A 20,410-nucleotide genomic window follows, 5' to 3' on the forward strand; every position below is an offset into this window, starting at 1 on the left:
TAAGGATATTTTGAATAATCAAGATGAGTTGTTGGATTTGCCACTTCAAAGGAATTTTTTAAGAGATACCTGACATTATGTTAGAATGTTTGCACTTTACGTTTGACAATTTTGGCTTTTTAAAACATATTTTATATTTTCATTACTAGATGCTGTGAATCTTAATGCAGCCTTGGCCACAGCTGAAAGCAGTACGCCCCCACAATTGAAAAATGTTGGCTTTGTTGACAAAATGGTCTACATTTACACTTCTGGCACAACTGGCTTGCCAAAGGCAGCTGTAATCAAACATTCAAGGTAAGGAAGGCTAAATGGTTACACAACTGAATATATGATGTAATTGAGGTTCATTGTCTTTGAAAATTGATTGATTATTACTCACTAGCATCACAGAAAACATTATGTTATAATCATCTTTATGTACTTGATGATTACCTACTTGGGGGATATTTTCTGATTAACATTATGTGGTACTGGAAACAGGTATTTTGCTACAATTGTGGTAGCTCAATTTCCCTGATTTTCATTCATCTATGTTTATCTCAGCTTCATTTGGTGGTAAATAGTATAAGTTTGATAGAGTAAATTCAAGTCATGCATGCTGATTGATATGACAATATGATGGTACACAAGAAATGCTCAGTAACTTTTCGCGAATGTCTTCTAAAGAAAGAGACTTTATTTACAGCACAAGCCCCATACTTTGTTTACTGACTGTGTGCTATTGAACCCTTGATAGAGTTTGGCTAAAGCAGTGTCATTGATCATGACCATGCAAGTTAAAACCTCTTTGGCCCAAACAAAATCTCATTATGTATTTCCATATCCCACTAATTACTGGTAGGGGAGGTAGGTGAACACCCACCTATTAGTAGAAAGACCTCCATAAAAGTTCCATTTTGTACCTGAGAGAGTGCAAACTGTGCCAAAAAAAATACACAACATGGCACACCTAGGGTATACTCATAAATTAGCAACTCAGAAAATAAGTGTCATATTTTGCACTTCAAAAATTTTTGTAGCCTCGGTCGGTTTTCACCTACCATAGGGGAACAACGACTGGGGAGCGGGGGAACATCAACCCTTATTTTTGAAGTTCATAAAATGAAAAACATTGTCTTTTTTTCACCTGAAACCAACATATATGATAACCCTAGCCACACCCCATCATTATTAAGTGATGAAATGAAAGATAAGCACATAAAAAATTGATATTTATTTGACAAAACAAACTTGACTGGCAGACAGAAATCATTCTATAAATATATCTTCAACAAAATAAATTTATTAACTATTAACAACCATTTGAACCAGAGAGGGAAGTTAAGACACCTTAAAGAGTATTTGAGCAGCTTATAGCCTAATTATATACAAAGTATAGAGGAAATTCAAGACATAAACTATATACAAAGAAATACCTTAGCCTGTAGACTACTACAGGCTCAGAAGTACATGTTGAAGACAATCAGAGGGGGTATACCTTGACCACGTCAGCCTGCCTCTTGGTGGCAGCCTTGGTGGTTACCAGGACACCCTTACACTGTCCTGGCTTGACAGATGCTTCGTCCAAAATGGTAGTGAAGGTAAAGGCGTCCTTGAAGAAAGCAGACTTCGCATCATAATTCACTAAAAATCGCCTTCAACTTTACAAAAAAAAAATGCTGTTCCACTTCATTTAAATGTAATATAGTTGACCACCACCATTTACTTTCATGCTAATATACATAATTAGTCACTTTTTGTTATGTTTTGTCAAGTATTTCAAAATTTCAAACATTAGTGTTTTCCCCCCACATGTTGGCAGTCGATGTACCCCCACACCACCATTTTTTTTCACAGCAGTGCCATAGCAGCCACTTCAAAAAGACACACTTCATTTCACTCTATAACATGTCAGTATGGCTAAATATGGTAAAAACTTACTCGAAACAATCACGCCATAGTCACTGATGTGAGACACCATATGATAACCATGAAAATTAACAACAGACATCCGAAAAATCAATTTTCATACCTGGTAAACAGACGTCGTGATGGCAGAAACCTGTTGCTCGCGTGTTGTTCACTGAGGATGGGTGCTGTGTTAGTTGTGAGTGGCGGTGTGCAATTTGAAATAGTTACTGTACCAGAGCATTAGGTCGGAGTTCCCCCTCCTGAACCTACAGGTTCCGTTCCCAACAGCATGAAGATAATAGACAATCGCTGATAACCGAAAATTGGGGATATTACCACTGATCCCTGGTTATCAGTGCCAATAACTGGGTATCGCTGCATACCCTCACCAAAAATCCAGTTGTCATCATCACTAGACAAGCGCCTTAAAACCAGATTGCTGATAACCCGGGACTGCTGGTAGTATTGTTCTCTTTCCTAAACCACATGTACGTATTTACAAACAGGAAAATGAATTACTGTCAAGAGTGCTAGTGTACAACTATACAATTTAGTTTGTACAGTGTATAGTACAGTACATTTAGGGGATTCGATGTTCTTCATGTATTGAGCTACCTGGTGTCCTGCATTAGGTTGACCAGTTCAAGCCAGTAACCCAGGTTGAGTATGAGCAGTCTTGTAAATTTCACAGTTGTTAAGACTTCAGTAATGCACTTGATATAATTTCTTTTGAGAAGGTACAGCCACTCTAGAAGTGAAGAGAGCATTAAATAAAATGAGGAATGGTAAAGCATCAGGTCCATCAGAGTTCCAAATTGAGATTATAAAATTACTAGGTACAGAAAGGGAGAAATGGATGCTGGATTTATTAAAAGCTATATGGGAAGAGGAAGAAATGCCAAGGGACTGGGAGGAAAGTCTGATGGTATTTTTATACAAGAAGAAGGGAGATGTCATGGATTTAGGTAATTACAGGGGAATTAAAATAACAGAGCATAGATTGAAAGTTTTAGAGAAAATACTGGATGAGAGATTAAGAGAGACTAAAAATCGAGAAACAGCAGTATGAATTCATGAGAGGAAGAGGGATGGTGGATGCCATCTTCATAGTACTACAGCTACAGGAAAAGAGGCTAGAGAGAAACCAGATGCTTTATTGTGCATAAGTGATGTTTTGGTGTTTGAGGAAGAGGAAAGTCCCTGAAGAGTTGGTTAAGCTGGTCGAGATGATATATCAAAGAACGAGCACAAAAGTAACAACGGCAGTTGGGGAAACAGAAAACTTTGTAGTTAGTGTTGGTCATGGATGTGTTGAGTGAAGAGATCAGGAATGAAGTGCTGTGGAAGTTGTTGTACACCTATTATCTTGTGATTACTGCTGAAGACAAGGAGGACATACAGAGAAGGGTTGGAGAATGGCAGAAGTCTTTAGAGAGAGATGGCTTGAAGGTAAATGTGAATAAAACAGGTTTTGGTGAGCAGTAAGGAAGATATTACAAGAAAAAAGAGGCTTGATTATAAAACAGGTAGAAAAGTTTAAATACTTAGGTTCTACTTTAAGCCAAGAGGGAGGATGAGAGGCTGAAGTGGACAGTAGGATAAAAGCAGCTTAGGGGATGTGGAGAGATGTAGCTGGAGTTGTATGAGATAAGAGAATACCAATCAAACTAAAAGTCAAGATCCATAGCACAGTGATAAGACCAGTGTTAATGTATGGATCGGAAACATGGGCTCTAAGAAGAAAAGAGGAAGTAAAGCTTGAGAGAACAGAGATGAGAATGCTGAGGTGGATTATGGGAATATCACTGCTTGAGAGATTGGAAAATGATGAAATAAGAAGAGCAGGCTTGGTAAAGATAACAAAGGTGATAAGAGAGTCATGATGGAGATGGTATGGGCATGTGTTAAGGATGGGTGATGAGAAGTGAGTGAAGAGGGCTTGGGAAGAACCTGTTAGAGAAAGAAGATCAAGAGGGAGACCGAGAATTAGATGATGAGATAAAGTGAAGGAATATATGGAGAGAAGTGGTTTGGTGGAGGGTGACGCCTTTGATAAAAGGCAGTGGAGAAGGCGCATCAAGCAACCGACCCCTTAACGTAGGGATAACGTTGGGAAAGAAGAGGCATACTAGAGAAAACTGGAAAAACTCAACACCTACGAAATCCTGTCATTGCCTTGAAAGAAAGGGTAATAACTACAGTTATTTTGAGTCGATTAAGGAGTAGTATCTCAGTCCAGGTGTCTGATGTGGTCATAATTGTTTTGTACTAGTGTTATTTACTTAACATATCTATGATCATCACTGGAATATGTAATAGCTGATTTTTTACAGCCATTTTTTCATCTTAAACTATTCATATCTTTTGTCTTTGGCCCACCAGGGGAATTTTAGCAGTGCTAGCAGGAGAAGTAATGATTGGATTGTGGACTTCTGATGTTGTCTACTCTCCACTACCTCTTTATCACTTGGCAGCAGGGATTTTGGGTTCAGGCCAGGCTCTGTTAGGAGGAATGTCAGTGGTTTTGAAAAGGAAATTTTCTGTTACGGCCTACTGGAAAGACTGTAAAAAATATCAGGTTACGGTAAGAGAGCCGTAACATATTCAGGGGAATGTTTGAAGCTATATTGTTATGGTAGATTCTGGTATGCCATTCAGGGGAATGTGTGAAGCTTTATTGTCAGGGTAGGTTCTGTTATGCCATTGATGCTGCAACCGATGAAGTATTCTTGATGACTTGATTACTTTCCCAGATATTTTGATTTTGTTGTATTTTTCCGCCTGAGCATGATTATGTAATGCTTTTCTGAGATCAACATATACTTTTGCATTAAAGTTATTTTTGGAGGAATATTAAGTTATAATAAAAATGTACTTCATTGGCTGTCAACTGAAAGGCATAGTGGGAATGTTAGGATATTTATGTAGAACTAAGTTAAATAAGGTGCTTTTTAGAGTTCATTAGTCATTCAGTTTTTGTCAAGATTTATATGTGGGGTAAGAACATCTACTTGTTTTGCTCTTGTAGTTCAAGATATATATAATATATATATATATATATATATAATATAATATATATATATATTATGATATATATATATATATATATATATATATATATATATATATATATACTATATATATATAATTAATATATATATATATATATATATATACATATATATATATATATATGTATATATATATATATATATATATATATATATATCACAAAATGGCCTCAATTTCCTTTCACTGTGTGTATATATTCATATTACTGTACAGGTTAACTATCACTAATCTGGCAACTTTGGGACCTGCAGGGTGCTGAACTAGTGATTTTCATGGATTACAGTCTGTTTTGGTTAGGATACACTTAACATTTAACCACCTCATCCTCTCTTTAAAATACCATGTAAATCAGTAAAAGTTGAATAATAAGGAAAAAAGATAGTATACTATTAGATGAAAATAAAGTCAAATTTTAGTGAAGGACTTGCAAAATAAATGGTAATTCTGTTGACTTAATTCATTGCTGCCGCTTCTAAAGTAAATAGTTGAAATTTGCAACTAAGCACGTTTACTTGTCTAGAGGATTCCTATCCATTTTGTAATTTTCTTTTATATAATTTACAGTGTTGTCATGTATATTGTTACTGTATTGTCTCTTTTTTTATTTTTACTACTCAAAAGAATTTCTTTGGGTATGTACGAATGCATAAACTCACTCTCCACATTGGAGGACTTGATTGAGCTTGGTTCATATTTTGCTTATGATTTTTTTATTTATACTTTATGCTATTCTTATTTATATTTTTGCTGTATTTTCTCATTTTTTTATTTTTGCAATACTAAAAGATGAATGCAGTCATTTGCATAGGATACATACGAATGCACAAAGTCATTCACTAACGTCAAAGAACTTCCTACAGCTTGTTTTGTTTCATGTTGTGACATATGATCTTATTTATATTTCATGCTATTGTCATATATATAGTGATACCTCAGTACTCATTAATTGGTTTCAGAAGGCACAAGTGTCGAAAAGGACGAGTACTAAAATTTTTCCCTTTAAAAATATTGTGCAGTGAAATCATTCGTACCAGATCACCCTAGACAGTGCCAGTGTAGATGGCCTTTTTGCAACGATGGGCTTGTATTTTACTTTAATACACAACATAGTCACGAATAAAGAAAACAATAATTAGATTTAACACAGATAAATGCTGCATAAAGTAACTTCATTTTATCTTTTGCTTTTTCATAATTCAGGGCCTTGGTAACACTACCACCTGAAATTTTCTATTTATCCAGATCAACATTTTTCCTATTTCCTTGAGTGTTTTAAGACCTGTTTTGTCAGTCTTGATTTCTTTAACAGTCACAGTTATAATTGTTTCAGTATTTTTCACAATTGGGATCATATTCTTATCATATTCTTAACTCAGTGTACTCTGCAGAATGATCAGCTCTCGTATTAACAATTGTGTGTGTGTGTGTGTGGGCATGTGCATCTACTTTAATTTCTTTTCTGCTCACTATTATCACTACAGCTTTACAAGCTCTTAAACTATATTTCTGGCCCCACTTTCTGTGAAAATTCAGATTTTCCGTGTACTGTATATAGTACAGTACAGTGTACCCCCCATATTCATGTTTTCAAGATTGGCAGAGTCGCCTATTCGTGGGTTTCTGTGGAACCTCTCTTTAAAAAAACTCATGGAAGGACTAGCTCGTTCGCAGGTTTTTCTGTGGAATGTATCTATAAGAATATTCACAGGTCCCCACTATTCATGGATATGAATTTTTTTCGTACTGCATTACTCTGTATTTTCATATTATTTACTGTATATGTGACATTAAATATGATAATAAGACTAATATTAAATCATACAATTACTTACTGGTGATGAGTGTTGATTATAGATGATGATGATATTAGTTTATGCAGTTTGATGAATGGCGATGAAGATAAACTTCACAGCAAAGTAGAGGAGTTTCATATCCTCTGGCCTCTTCACCTTTTTCAGGAGGTGTTTTGTCAGGTATATCCAAAGGCTGCATCATATGGAGGTACCTGTACATGCTCACAAAGGCGTTATGATAGGGCTTCATGAGTTCAGTAACAGTATTGGTAAAATATGTCACCCTTTCTTTATTTTTATCCCTTGCCTTGATCATTGTCTGTATCTATCTGACTCCCCGGATCAGATTATAGAGACCACGAAATTCTTTAAAGTACTGGTCCGTTGGTAGGATAGTAGTAAAGAGGGCGGCGAGTATTTCTGCAAGAATGACTTCCACAAGTATTTTACCATGTTTATACTCATTCTCATTGCAGGCAAGTGCACTTTCAGTCATGCTGTAATGGCCTGCTACTTCTCATGACTTTTGCCCTCTCTTAACATAACAATCTTGTCTATTCTCATCTGTCATTAACTGTAAGGGCCTCTGACACTTAAGCTCTTTGCCAGAAGCTTTAGGAGAAGCAAAACGTTTAGAGGACATTTTAAGGAATATTCTTAGTCCATAGTATATACCATACTGCGCATGCAAAACACACACAAATGATAGAACATTGAACTGCATTGGGTCAGTTGGGCATAAGTTGCGCATTGATATTATGCGCAGACTGTACATTTTATGAAATTTTTGTTTTAAGATGATTTTTAAATATTATACTCACTTTACATAAAGTGTTCTAGGATGATACTATAATTACGCAGAGCATATCTAAAATACATAAGACAATAGGAATAGCTGTTTCCGTCTGCGGTACATAGTATTTTCATGCATACCTACTAAGTATATTTTCGTGACTACATTTTTTGTGATGAAAAAAGATTGATCAATTTCCAAATATTACAGTTCAGTAATAAGTTAATATAAATGCAGCAAAATTTCAATAACATAATTTTTTTCTTAAAAGATGCTTCACCCAAGCCAGCGCTCCGCAGATAAACAAATTGTATAACACTGTGACGCTTTCTTAGAGCAATACCCAGACAAAATGATACTCAACATGCTATTGGCTGTCATCTGCAAATCAACCAATCCAGGAGCAACATTCATTTTTCTTGGCCCTCATTAGCTGTACACTCATAGGTGTACACTTGGCATTGATTGGTTAAAACTCAAGTCCCATTTCGCAAAGATGGAACGATCGGTACCTCGCATCTCTTCTTCATCAGCCTCACTGCATAGAGAGTTACAGATATATGAGGATGTAATCACGAATCTGTGTTTTTCCGTGTGAATCATGCCGATAATGACTCCTAAAAAGCGCCTTGCTCCTTCCAAGGCTTCTGGCAAAGAGCCCAAAAGAAAGAAGGCTTTCATGAAGATCAATGAGAAAAAGAAAGTTCTTGATATGTTGAAGAGGGCAAAAGTTTCGCCGCTGTTAGCCACCTTTTTAATGTGAATGAGAGTATGGTGAGACACGTTATTAAAAAAAAAGAAGTGAAATCAGAAAAAGTGTAAGCATGAGCTACTTTGGTATAGCTACAACAATGTTGACTGTGCGAGATAAAACAATTGCACGGATGGAATCCGCACTCATGTACTCGATCAAAGACTGCCGTAAGAAGAATGTGCCCCATGACTCCATCGTGTGCAAGAAAGCGCAACAGCTCTACCAGCAATTATCAACTGCTACGGAAGGTGGCAACATAGAGGCACAGGAAGATGATGAAGATGGGGAATTAGAATTCGTGGGTTTTGATGAATTTGTGCCTGAATAAGACAAAGAAGGGGAAGAGGAAGCATCACAACCGGGACCATCTTCAGCTCCTGAAGGGCTTTCAGGCGAGCAAAGGATGGTTTCACTGGTTCCAGAAGTGGTTCCACCAAAAGTTTGGTTCCCTACCCAGGAAGCAGCATCAGCAGACAAAGAGGCAGCTGTGAAATACCCCAAGACCTTCAAGAAAATAATCTAGGAGAAAGGATACCGCCCAGAACAGGTGTTCAGTATGGATGAGACTGGCCTGTTCTGGAAGGAGATGCTGTCTCAGACTTACCATATGAAGGATGAAGTCAAAGCTTCTGGATTCAAGGCATAGAAAGATATGGTTACCCTCCTAATGTGTGGGAATGCGGCTGGCTTTATACTGAAACCAGGCCTCATTTACAAGGCTGCAAACCCCATGGCACTCAAGAATAAGAACAAGGCATCGCTGCCCATCACCTGGATGCATAATCCCAAGGCCTGGATCACCAAAGTCAACAAACAAACAGAGTACTGGTTCCATCAGAGCTTCATTCCCCAAGTTTGGCAATACCTTGGCGATTTAGACAGGTAGTTCTAGGTGTTGCTGATTATGGATAATGCTGGTGGCCACCCTCTCGATCTTCATTACAAGGGAGTTCAGCTCAAGTTCCTCCCTCCCAACACCACCACTCTCCTCCAGCGCCTTGTTGATGTAATGGACCATGACAGTGAATTTACTCTGAAAAAGTATTTGCGTAAATTCACGATTGCCTCGTGTCTGTCCATCATCGACAGATTGCTGAAGGACATGAAGAAATAGACCTTGGAGGCAGCTGGAGTAAATTGTGGCCGGATTGTATCCATAATTATACAAGCTTCTCTTCTGAGGCAGTCCAGCATTCGTCAATGAATAAGGCGGTCCAGTTGTAAGGATTCTTGATGGTGAAGGCTTTGACGATATCACTGAGGATGAAGTTGGCACCCTCACTGATGCCCACACTGATCCCCTGACAGACCAGTATTTGGAAGACCCGACGAGGGCTGCCAACAAGGAAGAAGACACTTCAGGTTCAGGAGAGTAGGAGCAGGAGGAGGAGGAGGAGGAGGCCACCCTGATATAATAACCTATTGAATGGAATTGCCCTTTGAATTTCCGCATAAGGCAAGGACCTATACCCTCCTGATTGGCATCAGTCACTAGTGTGAAAGGTTCATTGAAATCCGGAAATTTCAGAACTGGGGGGACTCATTAATGCATCTTAAACTTTCTGAAAAGCAACCTGTTGTGGCTCCCCCCAAGGAAATTGAATATCCTCCTGCAACACATATGTTAAAGGAGCTGCCAAGATAGAAAAACCCTTCAACCTAGAAAAAAACCTTCCATCCTCAAGAATGACCCAACTTATTTCTTTGTCGTAGGGACAGGAAATTCTGCAATTGCTTTGACTTTATCATCATTTACTCTAACTCCTTCTTTAGATATGACATGACTTTAATATGCAATCTGCTTCTTCAAAAAGTCACACTTGGCTAACTTAATTTTCAAGCTCTCTAACCTAAGTCTCCTCAGGACTTCCTGAAGCTCTTCCATGTGATGTTTGATCGAATCTGTTGCAATCAGTTTATCATCCATGTACTCAAAGACATTCTTGCCTAATAGCCCATGTAAAACTGTGTTCACCAACCTCATAAAAGTCATGGGACTACCTGATAAACCAAAAGGCATCCGCATAAACTCGAAATGCCCCTTGGGCAATGAGAATGCAGAAAATTCCTGACTATCTTCACTAAGAGGAACCTGCAAAAATCCCTGCATAAGGTCTATTGAAAATTATATCCTACATCCCCCAATTTCCACAAAAAGGTCAGGTATGCAGGCAACTGGATAACTGTCAGAAATTGTTTTCTCATTCAATTTCTGGAAATCTACACATACTCAGACTAAACCATCCTTCTTATGCACCGCAAACAAGGGAAAGTTGTACCGGGACACACTGGTTCTAATAATTCCATCCTCATCCCATTTACTAACCTCGTTCTCTACTTGTTCCCTGATTTTGTAGGGTATGCGTTATGCAGGGATGAAAATGGGTTTGGTCCCCTTTTCTAGATTCACCTTATGTTCTAGCACCTTAATCAGCCCTTATTTATCCCCTTTTAAAGCCACAATATCCCCAAATTCAGCCAAAACTTTGCTTAAAACTTGATATGCTCCTTGTAATCAGCATTAGCTAAATGATCCCAAAGATTTTCCTCCTCATTTGCATTTCTACCTCTGAAAACTCAGTTTTCCCCTCTACAATAGCCACTGAATCACTATCCCCACTCCAATCCTGGAGGTCTACCACATAAGTACTCTTCCGATATTCCTAACTGTATCATTACAATTCAACAATTCCCCCATGTAACACCTGCGTTCGATACCTTGTTTACAGACACTGTGCTAATAACACCTTTTAGTTTTTACTACCCTCAATTATGCACACCCCTTTGGGCATTTTCACTTCCCTCAATCTGACTTTCACCATAGTCATTTTACCTGGATTTAAAATAACATCCTCTGATACACGACTGTCGCATACAGCACCTTCTTGTGACGGTTATTCACCCCATGTTCCACATTCACATGAATATCACCTATATTTATATAAGTATCCCCCATACCATCAACCATAACCTCCATGTTTGTATCAGTATCACCATTGTTATGAATATCACTGTTATTAACCATACCATCATTATTATCAGCATTATTTTCACCAATATCTCTGCCAATATTACCACCGGAGTCACCAATATCCCCATTATTATCACCCATCCAATTTCCCAACTGTTATGCCACTAACACCTGTGTGGACCGATATCCTGTGTCTTCTACATTTAGGATGCCCAACAAAAGTCTGTTGCCCAACACAACCCCTTTTATTACCAAAAATGGTTCTTTTAACATCAGATCACCCAGAGCGAACCACACTCTTATAAAACCTAAGGTATTTAATCCTTGGTCTTGCACATCACACACCATCTCTGTTGAGGGTTTCAAAGGGTGTTGGGAGAACATGGACAGATATAGGTCATGGTCCATTAAATTAACTTATGTTCCTGTATACATAAAAAAATTGGGATCCTGCTCCACATCACCACTTATGTTCCTGTATCAATAAAAATTGGGATCTTCACATCCCCACTGTTCCTTGTACTATCAACCTGGGCACCAAAAATGGCATGTACAAATCATCTGTATCCTTTTTATTGATTGGCTTCCCAAGAATTTAGCTGATATCTTTGTTCCTTTGAGTGACCTGCTTGGGAAGCTCTTGTACAAGAACTCCCAGAGTTCTGAGTTGTGGGTCTTGGATCCTTCCTTTTCTGAGATGGACAAAACTGCCAAAAATGGTCTGCACTTTTGCATACTCCACAATATTTGACTCTACATAGTTTCTTTGTGTGCACTTGCTTATTACAATTGAAACAATGCAACTGTTGTCCTGGATCCATGGATCACCTCTTATATTCCACATTTGCACAGAATCGGGGAGAAGGGAAACTTACATCCCTTTGTGTTAAGTTCCTTGGACTGGTCCCATTAAAAAATGTGCTATCCGCTGTGGGACATTTGGAATAAATCAGTTCCTCATCCATTGTAGGTTCAATCTTTTCATCAAAGCTATCTACAATGGTGTCCGGGATGTCGTGTAGAAGCCAGGAAGAATGCCACAATCTATGCAAGTTATCAAGGGTCGTGTAGAAGCCAGGAAGAATGCCACAATCTATGCAAGTTATCAAGGGTCGTGTAGAAGCCAGGAAGAATGCAACAATCATGCAAGTTATCAAGGGAGATCTTATTACCATTTACCTGTATGGAATTTTTCAATTTCTGTATCCTTTCTCCTGTTGCATCATAAAGCTGAGAGCTATGCTCAGCAATGGTCTTGTAACCTTTTGTAATCTTGTAGAAACCTCTCAGGTCTCAGACCATATCCCCATGCTCTTTTTGTTTCATAGATTGTCCTCAGAAATGCTTGTAGTTCGGTCCATACCATCAATTTGTATACAGAAAACTACGGCAGCAATGTGCTAAGTCTTCTAGATCAAAATCCAAGAAGGCTTTTGCCTCTGTGAATGCCTTTGCATCACTTTTAATTCCCTTGGCATCTAAAAAATTATTAACTCTCCCAATAAAAATCTGCACTGGCTGAGAAAGAACGCCATCAACAATACCCTGAAAAGGGCGAACTCTTGCTGCAGCCTTAGTGACTTTATGCAACAAAGTGTGGTCCTTATTTTCTCCTTCTGCCATATTGTCTCTCTTAGAGAAACCCTTAGTATTTAGGATTTGACCCGACCTCAATAACATCAACAATATTTTCCAAGTTTCCCCCACAAATTGCCAATAAAAGAAAAATATATACTAATCCCCAACACATAAATATTCTCAAAGTAAATGTTTCCCACACTCTACAGGCAGAAAAGCACCCTTTCTGCTCCCATGGTCAAGGTTATCAGCTGACCGAAATCTGGGTTATTGGTGTAGCAAAAGACGAGAGAGAGAGAGAGAGAGAATTATCTGTTCCTCTAGATAAGAAAGGCTCAACTTACGAAAAACTCGAGGTACGAAAGCAAATACGAAAAATTTTACTGCTCTACTTACGAAAATTGCTCAAGATACGAAAGGTTGTTGCTGTAATGTCCAAGATTCCTCCGGACCACCTATAACAATTTTGAAACTCGCGCGCCGCCAACTGAGTAGACCCGTCACCATCCTCCCGCTCTCACATTGGTTCCTGATGCTAGTCACCGCCATGAGATCCTTCTCTCCAATAGGTCAGCATCCCTCCCATGATGCATCTACGCAACGGCTTGCTTCTTCCTTCACTTCACGGCACCATCTGTATCGTACGCATGCGGTATTCGTTCGTTCTAACGATTTCGTTTATTAACGTAAATTTGTTAGTGAATTCATTGTAGTATACTTTATCGTGTTGTGTGAGAACTTTACTGTATATGTATACGTACTACATAACATAATTACGCACGGTATATACGTAGTCATGGGTCCCAAGAAACTTTAAATTCACAGAAAGAAGAGGATGCTCTCTTTGGAGACAAAGATGGAGATTATCAAGAAATATGAAGCTGGTATGCGATTGAGTGTGATCGCCAAGGAATACGGCCGAAATCCGTCGACAATAGGCACCATCCTTATGCAGAAGGATGTCATCAAAGCAGCTACACCTTCCAAGGGCATCACTATTTTGTCCAGCAAGAGGACCCACGTGCATGATGAAATGGAAAGGCTTCTTCTTGTCTGGATAAAAGACAAAGAAATCACTGGTGATACGATAATGGAGACGGCAATCTGCCACAAGGCCAATGCTATTTTCGGTGATTTGATTGCCCAGGCCGAAGACGATGGAGGAGAAGGGACATCAATGCCAACCCCAGACTTCAAGGCTTCTCATGGGTGGTTCGAGAAATTCCGTAAACTGACTGGCATCCATTCGGTGGTGTGGCATGGGGAGGCTGCCAGTTCAGACATGAAAGCGGTCGAAGCCTTTAAAAAGACGTTCGACGATATGATGATCAACGAAGGCTACAGTTCTCAGCAAGTCTTCAACTGTGATGAGACTGGCCTTTTTTGGAAAAAAATACCTCATCGGACGTACATCACGGAGGAAGAGGAGGACTACCCGGGCATAAGCCTATGAAAGACAGGCTTACGCTCACACTTTGTTCCAACGCCAGTGGGGATTGCAAGGTGAAGCCCCTACTGGTCTATCATTCCAAGACTCCTCGAGCCTTCAAGGCCCACAAAATGCTTAAGGAAAGGCTTCCAGTGATGTGGAGGGCTAATGCGAAAGCCTGGGTAACGAGGCTTTTGTTCACCGAGTGGGTAAATCTGTGTTTTGGCCTGACAGTGAAGAAATTCTTGGAAGAGAAGCGCCTCCCTCTGAAGTGTCTGCTGTTGTTGGACAATGCCCCTGCCCACCCTCCTGGCCTCGAGGAAGATATCCTAGCGGAGTATTCTTTTATCAAGGTTCTTTATCTTCTGCCTAACACCACCCCTCTCCTCCAGTCCATGGACCAGTAATTGATATCAAACTTCAAGAAGCTGTATACGAAACATCTTTTCAAGAGATGTTTCGACATTACCGATACCACAAACCTCACCTTGCGAGAATTTTGGAAGGAGCATTTCGACATCGTCATATGCATCCGACTCATCGACCAAGCTTGGCAGGAGGTTTCAAGGCGAACCTTGAATTCCTCGTGGAGGAAACTCTGGCCTGATGCCATATCCATCCTAGACTTCGAAATTCGACGTGGGCGAAGCTGGTGCTGCAGATTCAGGAACAGTTGACGATCCTGAAACTTTTGCAACCAGATCTTGACGAGATCGTTGCACTTGGCAAGTCCATAGGGCTGGTCGTCGACGAGGATGACATCAATGACCCTCTCGAGGAGCACCAAGAGGAGCTTACGACGGATGACCTGAAGGAGTTGGAGGCCAAGCAACATAACCTCGTTCAGGAGTTCTCTAACAGCAGCGAGGAGGAGGACGACGACTCTATGACAACGGCAGAAATTAAGGATGCTCTGGCTGCTTTTCATAAGGTGCAATCATTCGTAGAAAAGAGATACCCCGGAAAGGCTTACACAGTTCGTATGCTTGCACAGTTCGATGACGTTTGCCTGAGTCGTTTCAGGAACATTGTCAAAAGTAGGCAGAAGCAATCTTCCTTGGATAGTTATTTTTTAAAGATGCCTTTAGTAGGAGTAGTAGTAAGCAAAAAGGAAGAACCAAGTGATACTAAAAAAACAGAAAGTTGAAAGTGGTGAAGAAGTTGAAATTTGGTAAAATAAAACGTAAAGTATAAAAAAGTAAAAGTAAAAATAAAAAGAATAAAAAAATTTTTAATTTCAAGTTTTTTGTAAAGTTATTTGTTACAGTTTTGTTAATGTGTTTCATAAAGTTTAGTTTATGTTTTCCTTACATTTTTTTGTGTTTTGTAAAGTTAAGTGTACCAACATATCTGCCGTTTGTCCTCCTTCTCTGTCGCCACTTTCGGAGATAGCCTCACTCGAAAGGTAAACTTCCACATTTTACTACATACGTACGTATGTACGTACAGTATTTCTTGTATACCATGTACACTAATACACTTTATTTACAGGTATATTAGCAGTACGTATTAAGTTAGGTATTGAATGGTCCAAATTGTTGTAGTATTTCATTTTTTATTGGTCAATTTAGCTTCATTATGAAATTTACTAAGGTTATTTTTGGAGGGCTTGGAACGGATTAGCCATTTTACATGTAAAATGCAGTCCAAGATACGAAAAGCTCATGATACGAAGGCTGCCTCGGAATGGATTAATTTTGTATCTCGAGGTACTACATTATATATATATATATATTATAATATATATTATATATATATATATATATATATATATATATATATATTATATGTGTGTATGTATGTATAAACTGAGGGTTTTTATAAAAGTTGATGAAATGAAAAATAAATGTGTAGTGGATTGCTAAAAGTAAGGTTTGGGTAACCATGCAATTTTTTATTGAGTGGGTGAAAGAAGTCACTGGCCTTACCATTAAAACATTAATTGAAAGAGCAATTGCCATTTAAGGCCCCTCTTGGGTTAGATGGTGCTCCTGCTCATCAAGTAGGCTGGAGAAACTTTACAAGAATTCTGAAAGAATCACTTCAGCATCCTACATTGTATAAGCCTCATAGACTAAGCCTTATGGGATGGATGTGTCTTGCAGACCATGAACTCTGCATAGAGGAAATTGCGCCCAAGTGTTATAGTAGAAAGGGTCCATTGCATAAGCCTCTTAGACTAAGCTTAGGGGATGTGTCTTGCAGGACCACGAACTCTGCCTAGAGGAAATTGTGCACAAGTGTTATAGTAGAAAGGGACACTGAAGGCCTTGTTGCAAAGGCTATTGTATTTGAGGGACAGGAAGATCTCCTTAGTTTAGCAATGAAAGAAATATGTGCACATTTGGGAAAAGTTCAAAGTTTTGTTGAAAAATATAATCCTGTCAAAGTTGGAGCAGTGTTATAAACCAGATGAATGACAATACTATTTCTCACTTTAGGGACATTTTAAAATGCAGGCAAAACCAATCCTCATTGAATAGGTTTTTAAGGTGAGAAAGAAACACTTTGAGTCTCAAGAGGTAAGCAAAAGAGACTGAAGAGAGAAACAACCCAAGAACAGAGACTGAATAGAGGAACGACTCAAGAACAAAATTGCCTGTCATTTTAAAAGAAGGGGATTCCCCCTCCTTCTCACCTTTCTCACCACCTACTACATATACCATCAATTCTCCCAGTTACATGTAAAGTGAGAACAAACTTGCATTTATTTCATCTGATTATTTGTTTATGTTGATTAAGTGTCAAGGCCTTGCCAGATAAGGGCAAAATCTAGATATGGTCAAGTAGTAAAATGTACAGGTATAAAATGGCAACTCTGTACCCTCACTTCCCCTACCTTGCCAATACGGGACAACCATAAACATTCAGTGTGCTTATAAACAACAATCATTGCACTTTAAACTGAAAACTTTATGGAAAAGGAAATTAGTTAACTATCTTATTTTCCAGTATTTGTAACAAAGTATACTATATGAGTATAATTTGGAAAAAGCAAGACTTCTTTTTCTTTCTTTTAAATGATACCCATTTCAGTAGGTATATAGCCTACCATAGATTTATCATTATTAATGTATTTGTATACAGTAATTTTCTTATCTGTTCTTACCACATGATGGACAGGGAGAGCCCCGCACAACAAGAGGCCTCTGAGGAGGAGAAAGGATTTGTAAAGTTCATTGTGCAGTTAAGGCAGGAGTTGGGACTGGCAGACAACCCCCATCCCAACTCCTCCTGGCTCTCCTACTTGCAACAAATGGCAGAGACCACCTTGGAGGTAAAACATTCATCCCACTTAACATATTTGTGCGGGGCCACATGGAGGAGTTGTATAACTTGATGACTGGTGCAGAGAACTCCATGGCATCAGCCAGGTCATTTAAACTGTTGCCACTTCTGTTAACTTTGCTAAACCCAGGAGCCTCGACCTGCTATCTGCAGGTTGGGTAACAATGCCCTGTCCCCATCAAGAGGTTCAAGCAACAGGGCCTTATGTTCAACCAAATGGAGGCAACAACATCAAACTGATGTTGGCGAGGACCTTCAAGACATCTCTTGGTTGGACAGTTGGCAAGGGCCACAGCTAATGTGGATTCAGGAATCAGTCATCATAGAGCATTGGCCATCTGGCCAAACATCATTCTTAAGAGAAGAGATGCATTCCTGTTAGTAGTGCATAAGAACATCTCCCAGGAGATCTGGCTGAGCCTGAGAGACAGGCCCATGATTGATTCCCCCTACTTCTCTCTCAAATAGATCCAGAAGGCCAAACCCACTTAATTGGCCAGAGGTATGGGAAACAGGTTGGCAGTTTTCAGCAGGCAGTGACACTCAGTAGAAGACTCTTCCTCCAGTTGAGATTCCAAAAGCAAAGGACAGAACTGGGGATCCAGCAGGGGTGGAGACAACAGCAGCCAAATGTTTTGATAATCTTAGCCTACCCACAGAAGAAGCAACCTTGGCAGGAGGGGAGGAGCCAGGTGAGGAGATGTCCCCCTGAGTTAACATGAATGTGGGGGAGTTTGCCTGGCAGACAAGTGGACAGTGTGGCAGTATTACAGATTGCAGGAGTGGACAGTTCCTCAAGCAAGGATACAGGCAGCCCTTTGGCTCAATAAAACCTTTCTCCCAGATTCTACTGCCCCTAGGCAGTAGTAGCTGGTGATAGATCTTTTGGCCCTAAAAAGCATCCTCCAGTAAACATCTTTCTTGATGAAAACTCCTCAGCTGGTTAGGGCATCAATTAGAGAATTGGACTTCATGAGAAATATGGCTGAGAAAATACCTAAACAAGTGGCTAATCCTGGCCCCATCAGAGAAGGAAGCATCTTAGGGCATGAGTAAGAGGGAGGACCACATCAACTTGCAGAAATTAGAGCGGTATGGTTGACACACCAGAACTACTAGCACCAGCTAGCTGGCTGTTAGACGTTCTCTATGAGCTACAACAAATTTATTCCCACTGTACCTGTAATTGGGAGATTTGATGGCATATGTGGTAGGTAGTGAGAAAGGTGAAGAGGAGGAAAGTTGTTATTGTTTGAAAGGAGAGTTCCATTCTATAAAAATTTCACACATCTGTGCTTGGATGGTTGTTTCTCTTTTCTGTCTCATTTCTAATCCTTTCTTCTTGAGATTTGCAGTTTCTTTCTCACTAAAATTTTGTCCAATAATATTTTAAATGTTCCCAAAGCAAGAGATAGCATTGTCACTCAGCAGACTTATAACATAATTTGTCACAGCTCTGTCAGGGTGATATCTTTTCAACAGAACTTTACTCTCTCCCTATTTTGCACACATTTCATATATTATTGAACTAGGGACACAGGTCATGCAGTACATATGTGTTGAACCCTGCTTTGTATTGCTTCACTTAATTTCAAAACACAGACACATGAGGCAGTTTAGAGATGTGCACTGAACATGACCCACATCAGAGTAATTCCATACATATCTTAACCAGGTGTCTTTGTACATCCTTAAACTGAGCAACAGTCCGTGAATGAGGTGGATAGTAAATTCAGATACGATGATTGGAGTCTGGTATTTTTCAAGGCAATTAGTCTGTTGGTTCTTTATTTACATATAGGTTATATATTGCTGCAGTAATTCTTGATGTGTTAATATGGAGGTTTCTTTTGTCTGTGGTGAAATGCTGTAATTACCATCTAGCACTGGATTATCATTTTATTTTTAAGCCTTACCACATGTAGTTAAGAAAAATCTTTCCCTCTCCAAGCATAAAATTGCCTTAGGTAGAATGCTGATGAGGAATTTGTTCTTAGAAAAATCCTCAGATGTCCAGATTCATTTTTTTACAGCATGTTGACAAGTGGCTTATAAACCTTTTATGTTGCTCAAAAATTATGTATATTTTAAGAAAAGTCATTAACGAGATTTTATTATTATTTTGAATCCATTCCATTGGTTACAATTTCTAAATTAAGTCATGTTACTTTTGTAAGTTCAGTAAAGATTATCTTTGGTTAACAGGGCAGCATTTGCAGCTATTGGAATGAGGACTATGATCGGTGTAACATCTTCTGATATCATATATGACCCTCTACCCTTATACCATACTGCTGGGGGTATCCTAGGGGTAGGACAAACTCTTTTACAGGGAAATTCAACTGTTATAAGACGGAAATTCTCTGTTTCCCAGTATTGGTTGGACTGTGCAAAGTATGGGTGTACGGTAAGGATGCTGACTAAGCCTTGCTTAGGATTATAGTATTAACACAACAATAATTGGGTTTGGTAAATGTTGGAATAGTTAAGTTACAGAGTCTGTGGATTGACAGATGGAAACGACTTTGAAGGTTATTGTTTGGATCTGGTTTCAGGATTGTTGCCCAAGATGGAAAACTTGGCATGTGATTATAACAGGGCTATGCATTGTGACATTTTTTTAAAATCTATCTCACACTTGTCTGGAGATGTTCTTGCTTGATGGTTATCAGCTTATTGAAAATAATGAAGTCATTTTGGTGCTGGGAAGCTTGATTATGGTATAGTGAGGCAATGTACTAACATTTTCCATGAAGGTCATTTTGGGTGCTGGGAAGCTTGGTCATATGAAGCAATGTAGTATCTTTATTTTACTACTAACATTTTTCATAAATTTCAT

General features: G+C 39.0%; 1 protein-coding gene across 6 annotated transcripts in view; it reads left to right on the forward strand.

Annotated features, from left to right (window-relative positions):
* Positions 1-20,410, forward strand: part of LOC135216379 (long-chain fatty acid transport protein 4-like) — a 447,308-nt gene that overhangs the window by 254,748 nt on the left and 172,150 nt on the right. For 3 of the 6 annotated variants that reach the window (XM_064251644.1, XM_064251645.1, XM_064251649.1), the window contains exons 7-8: positions 150-297; positions 19,777-19,978. In XM_064251644.1, the coding sequence (XP_064107714.1) occupies positions 150-297; positions 19,777-19,978 (350 nt within the window). Of the gene's footprint in view, positions 1-149; positions 298-4,275; positions 4,478-19,776; positions 19,979-20,410 lie in introns of all 6 variants that reach the window. The other 3 variants (XM_064251647.1, XM_064251650.1, XM_064251648.1) reach the window with 2 other exon arrangements.

Source organism: Macrobrachium nipponense, chromosome 6 (genome assembly GCF_015104395.2).
Source record: "Macrobrachium nipponense isolate FS-2020 chromosome 6, ASM1510439v2, whole genome shotgun sequence".
NCBI lineage: Eukaryota > Metazoa > Arthropoda > Malacostraca > Decapoda > Palaemonidae > Macrobrachium > Macrobrachium nipponense.